This window comes from Scomber japonicus, chromosome 22, assembly GCF_027409825.1.
Source record: "Scomber japonicus isolate fScoJap1 chromosome 22, fScoJap1.pri, whole genome shotgun sequence".
Lineage (NCBI taxonomy): Eukaryota > Metazoa > Chordata > Actinopteri > Scombriformes > Scombridae > Scomber > Scomber japonicus.
The window spans coordinates 9,605,302-9,617,450 of record NC_070599.1 but is presented as its reverse complement, the minus strand read 5'-3'; the positions used below and the strand labels follow the sequence as shown (position 1 = coordinate 9,617,450).

The following is a 12,149-nucleotide window of genomic DNA, read 5'->3' as shown; positions in this document are numbered from 1 at the left end:
TTTCCAAGCGCAGCTATTCTCAGCAAATAAGCTCTGATAAACCCAGTATGACTAACCAGCCCCAAACAGTGGACAGAGTTAGTTAGCGTCTATCAGGTGAACAGAGCGGGAGTGAGTATTCCACTCATCAGATAAAAGTATAATAATATCACCATGTATATGTACTGTAAAATGGGGTTACATGTCCAGGGTTCTGTTTACAGCTTGTTTTAAGGCCCTGAAGTGGCCAAAAAATAGAGAATTTCTTGTATTATAAAAGTGAAGGTTCTTCTCAGCTACCCAGAAACAACAAAAGCATGGCAATAAAAATACAGATACAGTTATCATAAATGTATTTTTCTATTAAAGACAAAGAGCATACTTGAAAATAGTTTGATCCTGGCTGACATGTTCTATTATGTCAAATGAATTGATAAAAGGCGCTTACTGACATGAGATCCACTCTATGAACCTATCACTCTTGTACTGTTAAATGATTCTGTTCAAAGATGTAGCATCATAGCTTCTTAAAAAGGCGCTGTGTGAAGTTTGTAGAAATTAGAAGTGAAAACCCTGACCTGATGTTCTCCGCTGCAACATGTGGCCTTTTACATGACGTCAACACCAAACTCGCACACATCTGCTCGTGCAACCACATCACACGCATGTACACATGAATCGGTACTGAACGAACACACAAAGACACACACAAGCAGGACGTGATATTTGATACGTGGTGAGCTGCAGGCTGCCGCTGTCAAAGAGGAGGCATTTAACCAACCTGCAGAGCATCTTCTCCTCCCTTGTGACACATGTCAGCTCAAATTTATTCATAATGAGCTGCTAACAAACAGCTACGTATGTCATCGTGAAGATGAAAGACAAAGAAAGAGTAGATGAAAAAGAAGTCATTTGTATGTTCTGTTTTCTTTCTGAGTCATGCGTCGTGCCTTTTTTTTTTGGCGTGTGTCTGGATGTGTAGGGTTAGAGGTGTGTGAGTGTGTTAGAGAGAGAGAGAGAGAGGGGCAGATGGTGTAGCTCTAGGAATCATCTCTCTGCATTAGGGTGCACGGCAGGTGGTGGCATCGCGTGCATGTTTGTGTGTGCATATATATGTGTGTGTGTGTGTCTGTCGTTACGTCCTACACAGCCAGCAAGGACCAGTTTACAAGGACATCTCTGCAGACCTTGCCTTTGGCCTGTGTCACTAACATTTATGTCTACATCGAAGCATATATGTGTGTGTGTGTGTGTGTGTGTGTATGTATTAGACCACCAGAAGGACAGAGGCTGTAGAGTGAATGGCTGAGTGAGGCTGCAGGGTGATGAAAAAAAATGGATGGATGACAGAGCAGAAGAAAAGAAGAGACAAAAGAGACAGAAGTATGAAAAGAAGACAGACAGACTGAAACGTCTCCATTGTTTTTGTCGCCGCCTTTCCCATCTCCTTCATTTTTCATTTCAAGTCATCTTTGATTGACAAATTGAAGGGGAAAGTGTTTATTTCATTGGTGTGCAAAAGTGGAAAAAAGGCACTAAACTACACAAACAGACTCCCACATATTTTATATTTGAGGAATAGTAAAACAAATGTGTGTGTGTGTATGTGTGTGTGTATGTGTGTCTCTGTCTGTCATATGCATCTGCTACAACAGACTGCAGTCTCTCTCCTCACACTGGCTGATTTTCAGGAAGTGATGGCCATCCGATGAGCAAATCAGAGCGGGGCTCGCTGTTTGACTGCCAGGAGGCTTTTAGCTGAACAGATGGCTTCTTAGTGAATGAGAAATGACATTCATGTGAATTTTTTTACGGGAAACAGACACAGACTGACTGGATGAGGGAGTCTGGGTGGAGGCAGGGGGAGAGAGAAGATGTCTGTGATTTAGTTACAGGCAGATGTCAGCGTATTGGGGTCTTTTTTTTTTTCTAAGTGGAAAACCATGTCAACGCCGAGCATCATTTGTTAGAATATCCTGATGTGGTATTTTGAGTAGGGTCCACCATAACAGGAAGACAGGATGATTGCGATGGTAGTGGACTTCTGCCAAAGTGGGGGGATCATGTTCTTCAAAACTACCCATTTGAGATAATCATAATCAATCATAATCATAATACTTAACTTGCTTATGATCCCCCATGAGCAATTATATTGATTATATGAAAGGGAATAATTATATTTGAGGAGGAAATCATGCATGTGAGTGTTTTTGCCAATACATGACAAAAATGAAGAAGTTTGTTCTGTTGCTTGTTTAATGGTTTATTTTTTATGTTTAACACCTGCACATGAAGTAGAGGAGAGTGTGTATGTGTGTGTGTGTGTGTGTGTGTGTGTGTGTGTGTGTCTGAAATCAGTCCTTGATTCACTCATTCATTACTCATTTACTCAAGTAATGAGCTTTAAATTGAGATTTCTGACAAAAATATAAGAAAATCATCACTTTACATGATCACAGAGGGGTTAAGTGTTGCAATACTGTAATTTTTGCATCATTAAAATGCTGCACATTGCCTGGTGGGACTGTTAAATATACTGTAGTGCACCATAAAGTAAATAGGGAGTGATTTCGGACTCAGCTATGAGTCATTGTGATATCAAAAATATGGTTTGGTTCAAGTTTGCCAGAGTAGTTCATTAGCGTGTTCATGTTTTTGTGTGTGAGTGTTGTCCCAGATGTTTAGCGCAGTACGTTAAATTAATTTTTGAGTCTACATCTGCTCATGTGTGTGAACAAGTACGAGTGTTTAGTCATGTTTCATTAGTTGTTTGAATTGTATGTAATTTTTTTCTTTTTTTTTTTAGCTTTGGTTGATTCGTTTGAGGTTAAATTAATCTCACAGGCTTCATTCATTAGCATTAGTCTTTAATCTGTCCCCTGTTGAGTTAATCTGTAGCTCAATGTGTTCCTTTCTTTGTAGTGTGTGATGAGGTTGTGCATGTGTGTGGGTGTTTCACAGGGATGTAGCAATTCAGAAACCAATTACCGGTTCTACCTTCATTGGTAATAAAACTGTCTTTGTGGATTTTCTGTTCTTTCTCTGAGCATGTCTGGCCTTTTTCATTAAGGTCAAAAAAGATCAGCTGTGTAGGACTTAAAAAAAAACCAAAAAAAAAAAACCTGAGGATTTCTTCAGACACACACACACACACACACACACACACACACACACACACACACACACACACACACACACACACACATGCTACACCACTCCAAAGAAGTTCAGTACACAGCTGTGCTCTTTCCTCCCAGCAGCTGGGACACACTGACACACAAACACACACACACACACACACATTCATACTCAGACAGAGCTTTGTCCCGTGGTGGATGATGGCAGACGGATAGAGTAAGAGAAACAAGAACTGAAACACAATTTGGAAGCTTTTGGGATTTGATTCATGTGATAGTTTTGAGATTAAGGAGACAAATATAGCTGAGATTACACATCATGTATTATGTACAAGTATATTGCATTATTCATTATATGTCATGATTATGCATAATTAAGTTTATTGTATTTCTTCCCGCAGTGGATTTGACTTGGAATTAATATGTAGGAAAAAATATTTGATATACAAGCATGTAGAGATCCAGAAGGACGTTTCAAGAGTAATGGAGATCGTTGTTTGTCGTCTGTATGATCGTAAAGAAGGGAAATAAGAAATAAAGTCACAAAAAGAATGATAAAGAGTTACGCTGTGAAGGATTAAAGGGTTTAATCTGTAGCTGTGATTGTGTGCGAGGGCAGAATGAAACATGGGTCTCTCACCCCTCATCTCTTTATCTCTTTAAACCACTTGCTGGGAATGTGGTGTTTGATTGATTTCCTCCTGGCAACCTTTTTTTCCTCCTCACATTTCCATGGCTAAAGGAGGAAATAAAGAGATTTGTTTTGTTCTATGTTGTTTGTACAGCTTCCTGTCGGCTTCACAAGCTTCCTGTCCACTGATTCTGTCATTAGAACTGATGTTAGATCTGATGAATGAAAACAGAAAATCTCACCTCTCCCTCTCTTTGTCCTCAGACATCATGCTGGGTCCGGACAAGTTAGAGGGCGTGGCCAACTTCAGCACTTTCCTACTGGACCAAAGCACAGGCACGCTCTTCCTCGGTGCCAGGGACGCCATACTGGCCGTGGACATCAACAAACTCAACCAAAAACCGCGCAAGGTAGAAGAGATGTGTGTTTGTGTCTGTGGTTTTTGAGTGGGACCTCAGTAGTTATCATATTTGATTTAAGGGGTCTTAATATTGCTACAGTACATCCACTTATTATTGCTACATCCACTTAATATTGCTACATCCAAGTTAGACCTTTGCTTGACCTTTGGGCAAAGAGTAGTATATTAGACTGCAGTGATGTTATGTTTAACCATAAAATATCATATGGGACTATTAGACTGGATTCAAAATGCTAAGTGATGTTTGCATGGTCAAAAAAAAAAAAAATCAATTTTACAGTTTTTTTGCGTAGGTAGAGGTTAGGAGTCTCTGGAAAATTCATTGTGAATGCATTTAACTGTTGCGCTAACATCCTTTTTGTCTGTTTTGACCTGTCACAGCAGGACTAACAGGAATAAATACTAATATACATGATGACTGAATTCCATTTAACTGCTTCAGATTCCAGATACTTGTAGAGTTCATTAGAAAGGAGTCATTGTTAATGTTATTCTCTTGCTTCAGATTGTTTGGGATGTGCCAGAGGAGAAGAGGAGGTCATGTGTCGCAAAGGGAAAGACAGAGGTGAGCACTGTGTGTATGTGTGTGTGTGTGTTTCCTCTCACACACCCTTTCCTGTTGTCTAATTCAGTTTACAGTAATATCTGCATCACATGAGCACTGTATTCATCCTAGAGCTGTAAGAAAGGTACTGGGAACACATACTTATGACTGATGGGTGATTTACAGTGACTCACAGTATTTGCAGTAGTTCTTTCCTCCAATAATCCTGTTGTAACCTTGTTGTGAGTGATGATGCTATTGAAACATCCAGGAATATCCTCGTAAGCGCAACCTCTGAATTTTTTACCGGTCCAGATAACGTGTGTTGTGTCATTTAAATGTTCTGAAACTTCACTGAACCTCTGTAATATCATCTTCCTTTATGAAACGTCAAGTCCAACAAATCTATTATTGAATTTTAGTGCTTTAGTGTCAGTCTTTGAGGATTTACTTTTCAAATAATACACTATTTCATCATTTTGTTCGTGCAGTTATTGAAAGCTAAATCTACATGTGATATCTAGATGTGATAAAGTGCTCTCAAATCCCAATCCCAACTCTAGCAACGCTGGTTTGTTGGTTTTAAGTGCCCTCAAACATTTGAAATGTGCAATTTTTTTTGTGCTGGTGCCTGTATTGTGTGTTCAAGCATGGCTGCTTATGTAGGGGTCACAACCCTTTACTGTTAGGAATGGGATGGGAAGTTCTGGGAATCACGCCAAGTCCTCATCAGGGATATGCGTGTGTGTGTATATATGTGAGTGTGTGCGTGTGTGTGTCTGTACTGGATCTCTGTAATAAAAGAGAGTAAGAGTAAGAGAGAGTGTATGTGAAGCCACAGATGTCCAATAAACCGTCTGAGGAAAGTGATTAAATAGGACGCTCCGTACACTCAAGCTGTACATCTCATTATGCTTTGTCAACAATAGGAAATCAACCAAATTGTTTACAGTCAACCAACTGTACACTGGAGCTTTATTTGTCGAGTTATGTCTCACTCTGTTTGCTTTGACAGTTTTCCAGGCAGTACTAGTATTAAGTGTCACAATCTATCCTTCTAATGGAGAATAATACCTCAACTACTGTATACTCATGCTAACTGGACCTGATAATGCTAAAAAAAACAAGCCTGATAAATGCCTCCAAGTTCAGCAAAATTAGGTCAAGTGTAAAGATAAACAAAGCCAATGGAAGGTCAGTGTTTTCAAGGAAACAAAGAGCTTTAGTAGTTCTGACTCACTTTATACAATCATCAGGGTAGTTATCGTTTTTACACTGTAAGGCGATAAAAAAAGGTGAATGACCGTAAAGAGAAGGGTTGTATTTTTCCAAAGACATTGATTATAAGATTATATGTGAGTCTGTTGGAAGAAGAAGGAGGGGAGAGAAGGAAGGAAATGGTAAGAAGGGGGGTTGGTGGGTGGGTGGGTGGGTGGGGAGGGGGGGGGGGGGGTGGATAGACTGGAGTAAGCAACAAAGGATGAGGAGCATTGTTATGAGATAGAGCGAGATGCAGTGCAGGAGAGAAAAGGGACAAGACTACAGACATAACAAGACAGTACCTGAGACGTGGTGTGTGTGTGTGTGTGTGTCTCTGTGTGTGTGTGTGTGTGTGTCTCTGTGTGTGTGTGTGTCTTGCAACTAACTCGCTCATAGGCTCAGAAGGACAAATCAGGACACGTCTGCCATGTTGCAAAATCCTTCACTGCTCGTACCAAGATGTTACTACACACTGGAAATTAGGGATGTTGTAATAAATAAAATAAAATGCTAGTTCACTGGACTTGCATTCACTGTAACACACAAATCTCTGTTGGAATAATATCCACCACATCCTAGCCTACTTGGAATCTAATATTAAACATCCTGTGACTCCCGTATCAATATCTGTTGACTGATAAGATGATATTATCTGGTGTTGACTGGAGACTCTCCTAGATAATGTACATGTTTTTGTGGGGGCTGTTAAAAGATGGCTATCAACACTCCTAAATGAAGATGCGTGCCTGGTCAATTTTTTAAAACCAGAAAGGAGTTGTTTGTATGCTTAAACCTGTATTATATTTGTGGCCACTAGAGGGCAGTGCAACAAGCTGTTAGAACTAACACTGACACATTATCACTGAAGTATTCTCTCAACTTATCCACTCTCCTATACAGTAGACCTTTTTTGGACTTCATCAGCTCCTGTAGGAAATATGACACTCTTTAACTGCTAAATGCTCCACTAAGCTCACCAGCTAGTCACTAACTTTATCTGTCATGTATTGTAAATTGGGTTTTTATAGCTTTTTTGTTGATAGCAGCTGCCTGTTGTGGTGGGAAATGACAATGAGGGCAGTGAGATAAAAACATAGCAATAAAGCCATAAAACTCAAATCAAACAGTGAGCTAAAAGAGACGGAAACAATGCAAAGTTGGGTGATAATACTCTGTGGGTTTGTCAATATGAATTACACCTTTCATATTACACATGATTGTTGATCTAAAAATATTGATTGGAGCAGCTTTAAAAGAAAAAAAGATGTAAGCTTGTTTTATGATAATATCACTCTGCTATGAAATCTGGTGTAAGAAAGTACTGTCTAAGAGTAAGTTAGCAGAGGAGAAGAAGTGAGAGAATAGAGGTTGAAAGTCAAGCATTAGGAGGAAAAAAGAATAAAGTCCTGCCATGTGCACACACACATGTAATTCTCTGTAATTATTACTAAATTGCTCTTAGTGTCACTAAAGCTTTTTAGATGTTTTGGTGGCGAGTCATTTAATTTTCACTGTCCACACTGAAGTCACGGAAGCTTTTAACATAAGAAAGCATAATTAGTTTGAATTATGGCCTCCGACACACTGGCATAGAACAGAGTGGAATAGAATAGATCCATTCGATTCACCTCATGCTGGATTGGAAATGAAGCTTATTAGTAGAAATTGAGGTTAATTTGAGCTGAAGGAGTAGATAATCCCAAGATGATCCCGTTGTTACCAACCTGAGCTCTCTTTGTCTCTATGTGGCTCTCTGTCCGTCTTACGTGGAGCTGTACCTACGCGAAGGTTAGTATGTGCTGAGGATGGCTAGGTAGTGATTTGGGGGATATGATCTGGGCATCAGACAGGATCAGGTCCCTGGAGTGAAGGTGACTCATGCCTGAAGCTAATCCAGGATGGCATACTGTATGTGTTTTTGCACGCAAAGGCTCACACACACACACACACAAGTTCACCGAAATTGCTTGCGTCATGGTTTCACGGTTACCAAGGAGGAACAAAGGAGGGTATTTTTCCATAACAGATATGGACTGAATGTGTTTGTATTTGTAAAAGAAAGGAGAGATGGAGAGAAAGAGAGAAGGGGGGGCTTGTGTTCTCAACAAATACATAATCTACACTATGTATTTATGGGACAATGGAGCACAAAATGCTGTTTTTTTATGCATTTGTATATGATTTATGCATGAGAATAATGGTTTTCTGTTACAGTGTGCATGCTTGTGTGTTTCTGTCTGTCTGTGTATGTGTGTGTGTGTGTGTGTGTGTGTCTGTGGTTGTGTGTGTGTGTGCGTGTGTGTGTCTGTGTGTGTGTGTGTGTGTGTGTGCGTGTGTGTGATTGAGTGGTCTCTGCTGGTATAAATGGGGGTCTCGAGTGTCTCTTGCAGCAGTGAGGGTCTCTGGTTTCCAATCAGAATCATTGATACTCCAGCTATTCTGAGAATCCTCTCCAAACTCCATGAGCTTCGATTTTGGTTCTGAAACAAGATAGTTAATTTACAAAAATATGTGACACCAACACAGATTAATTAATTTAATACAGTATATAATATTTAATACAATATAATAGTGATATATATAATAGAATAGAATAGAATGTATAATACTATAGATTTCTGTAATAAATATTAGTTTATATTCGTATCCTCTGAGTTGTGAATATTTCTGTAGTTATGTATTGTAAACACTAATCAAATTGTAATTTAAAGACATGATAAAGTTCTATACTTTAAACTCGTATTTATTATTGTATAACTGTAAAAAGAAGCTCCTCTTCATATGGAGAAGATGTTTCATACCCAGAAACTGAGTCAGACTATTGATAATAAAATCAAATTTAAAAAGTACTGTTTGTTTTTCCTTTATTTTGTAGTTGAACCTGGATGTTCAACTTTTTGATTTCTGGATGTTTGTCTCCCCCTGCAGGTGGACTGCTACAACTACATCCGCTTGCTAGAGTTTCTAGGAGATGGACGCATCTACGTGTGTGGCACCTACGCCTTCGACCCCCAGTGTGCCTTCCTGGTTAGTGTGGTTGTGTTTATCCTGTTGTCGGTCTGTGTTTGCATGGAAACACACATTCATCCTAACTGAAATGCAACCTGAACAGATCACATTGAAACAAGACTGCAGAGAAAAGTGAATTCTTTATTTCTGCATCTAGATGTTGTCTTTGTAGTTCTAACATTTCTCTCTCTTTTCCTGTCGTCCTGCAGGATATCTCCTCCTTCACTCTGGAGAAAGTGGAGAATGGGGGGACAAAGATGGAGACAGGGAAGGGGAAGTGTCCCTTTGAGCCCAGTCAGCACTACACGGCTGTTATGGCAGGTGAGTCAGGATTGCAGGACTGATGACTTGTTTGTTTGTTGATCAGCATATCATTGCAATCTAATATATCATTATAAAGGCTTATATGCAGTATTTAAATAAAACTCACCTTTTTTCTCTTTTCTTATCTTTATAGGTGGCACCCTGTACACAGCAACCACCAGCAATTTCCTGGGAACACTCTTCGACATCTCCCGGGCAACAGGTCGTGAGCAGGAGCGCATCCGAACTGAACAATCCAGCAACTGGCTCAATGGTAAGACATACACATCTGCACACAACTTTCACCAGGCATCCGTACATTTATCATACATTCACACAAGAACAAGTGTGTAAACAGGTACATTTGTGTGTGTGTGTGTGTGTGTTTCACAGACCCAGAGTTTGTGAGCTCAGCTTTCATAGAGCAGAATGCAGACAGCAACCCGACAGGAGATGATGACAAGATCTACTTCTTCTTCAATGAGGTGGCCAGGGAGTACGACCTATATACCAAAGTCAAGGTGCCCAGGGTGGCACGAGTCTGCAAGGTAAGCTCTTGGTAATATCTCGATTGATTCATTGATTCATTGACCAATTGATCGCCTTGCATTAATTTGGGTTTGTCTTTCCTTCAGTCGGATGTGGGAGGGATGAAGACCCTGCAGAGGCGTTGGACCACCTTTCTCAAGGCCCAGTTGGTGTGTGAGGACAAACCCAGTGACCAGCGTTACAACATCCTGACCGATGTTTTCACCACTCAACACACGCCAGGAGACCCAAGCAGCACACACTTCTATGGGCTTTTCACCTCTCAATGGTGAGCTGAGGAACACACTAACACATAAGCTAAACTAACAGGCTGCTGACTGTAGCTGCATATTAAAAGTTTAAAGGATAGTAAGACTTCGTACAACGTTTTGCCTCCAAAAGTAACATCACTTTGACCTTCCTTTCTTTGTTCCTGTGTCTGTGTCACAGGGAAAACGAGGAGTTATCAGCAGTGTGTGTTTTCAGTCTGTCTGACATCAGCAAAGTGATGTACGGTCCCTTTAAAGCATTAAAGACTTGCGAGAACCGGATCAGCCCTGAACCTGTCCCCACACCAAGGCCCGGCCAGGTACTAAACCTTCACCTCTACTGTTGCTGTATCTGCTTTTTGCAATGTCTTTTATTGCGTTATATTACTGTAAATGACTCAGACAATATCTTTTCTCACAGTGTCTGAACAACGCTATGAAGGCTGAAGGGTTTGAATCTTCACTGAAACTCCCTGACAAGGTGCTGACATTTGTGAGAGAGTACCCTCTGATGGAGAACAGTGTTACTGCAGCGCCCCTGCTGGTCCGAAAAGGGATCAAATACACCAAACTGGCTGTAACACAGACGGGAAGCAAAGATGAGCGGAGGGGAGCAGTGCTGCACCTTGGAACAGGTGATAGAAATTACACTGACATGGATACTAAAAACAGTTTATGTCATAATTTCAAGTTCATTATTTGACTTATAAAACAAGTAAATCAAAAATAAACCAAACATTGTGTGTTGCAGACCGTGGGGAGCTCCATCGTGTGGCAGTAGTGGGACAAAATGCCACCTTACTGCATGAGATTCCTCTGTTCACATCACAGGAGCCTGTTAATAATATATTACTGTACAAGGTAAATGATCTGCACAGCACTACACTCACATTCACACACCTCCATGTATTCATCTACAGTGCCTGGAAACATCAGTCTTTGTGCTCAGTGATTCTGTAATGGTTCCTATTGTTTCCAGGGCCGGACTCTGGTGGGCAGCCCTCTGTCTTTGGCTCGTGTCCATGCTGAAGGCTGCGGTGTGTATCCCAGCTGTGAGGTGTGTGCCAGAGCCAGAGGACTGGGCTGCGTGTGGAAGGAAGATGCCTGCCAGTACACAACGGCAGAGTAAGTACTACGTTAGCATCATAGAGAAATTGAAGGCCCCCAAAAGTGAAAGGCAAAGGCAGGAAATGATTTGTATGTATGTTTTTGATAATTAATCTTTTTGAATTACCAAGATTCTCCAAACACCTAAGCACACTTTTAGAATAGTCACAATAGTAAAGTAATGTAGTGTGTAAGAAATGTAGAGTTTGTAAAGTTAGGAAGCACACCTGTGTTTCCTTTACATTCAGCACTAGCAGACTGTCACATTATAAAATCACAAATTAGTATATGAATTAATTAATTTGTCTTTTATTCATAAATGTGTCATTTACTCCATACAATGACAAATTATGCAGTGTCACCAACAACACAAAAAGAGAGAATAAGCAATTCAATGATTTTTTTCAGCCATTGTGTATTATACTGTTTATATATCTATATGTATTGTGTGTGTGCAGACCTGTTCCAGGTGATATGGTCGACGATTCCTTGAGGAAATGTGATACAACGGAGGGTAAGGCTTTCCCCTTTGAAAACTAATCAAAGACAATGTAACTGTCAAGTTCTTCATCGCTTTTAAAGAGGAATATATTAATAATTATTATTCCCTGTTGCATATTTACCTGAAATATCTGTCTCTAAGTCTAAGTCCAAGCCTTCCTGTTTGTTCTCCCCTCCAGGGCGTTGCTCCCCATCCATGAGGGAGCTGCGAGTTTCCATAGGTCTACGCCTCCTGTTGCCATGCTTCCAACTGTCTCCCAGGCCCTGTAGTTGGGAGCATCCTCCCCACAGACACACGAGGCAGCACCACTCTGACCTCGAGGTGACCGTCACCACGGAAAGCCTGGGAAAATACATCTGCACGTGCCAGGTACAGAGAAAACATGCACATATGAACACCTACCGTTAAAAGGCCGTGTTCACTAAATTCTGTTTCTCAGCTGATTGAAAATACTAAGTC

At 40.5% G+C, this 12,149-nt stretch overlaps 1 protein-coding gene across 1 annotated transcript in view; it reads left to right on the top strand.

Moving 5' to 3' along the window:
• Positions 1–12,149, top strand: part of sema4f (sema domain, immunoglobulin domain (Ig), transmembrane domain (TM) and short cytoplasmic domain, (semaphorin) 4F) — a 51,289-nt gene that overhangs the window by 37,429 nt on the left and 1,711 nt on the right. The window contains exons 2-14 of the mRNA XM_053343351.1: positions 4,012–4,157; positions 4,674–4,733; positions 8,901–8,999; positions 9,191–9,302; positions 9,439–9,558; positions 9,678–9,832; positions 9,920–10,101; positions 10,263–10,401; positions 10,503–10,716; positions 10,833–10,942; positions 11,061–11,206; positions 11,647–11,702; positions 11,869–12,059. Of these exons, the coding sequence (XP_053199326.1) occupies positions 4,012–4,157; positions 4,674–4,733; positions 8,901–8,999; positions 9,191–9,302; positions 9,439–9,558; positions 9,678–9,832; positions 9,920–10,101; positions 10,263–10,401; positions 10,503–10,716; positions 10,833–10,942; positions 11,061–11,206; positions 11,647–11,702; positions 11,869–12,059 (1,730 nt within the window). The remainder of the gene's footprint in view (positions 1–4,011; positions 4,158–4,673; positions 4,734–8,900; positions 9,000–9,190; positions 9,303–9,438; positions 9,559–9,677; positions 9,833–9,919; positions 10,102–10,262; positions 10,402–10,502; positions 10,717–10,832; positions 10,943–11,060; positions 11,207–11,646; positions 11,703–11,868; positions 12,060–12,149) is intronic.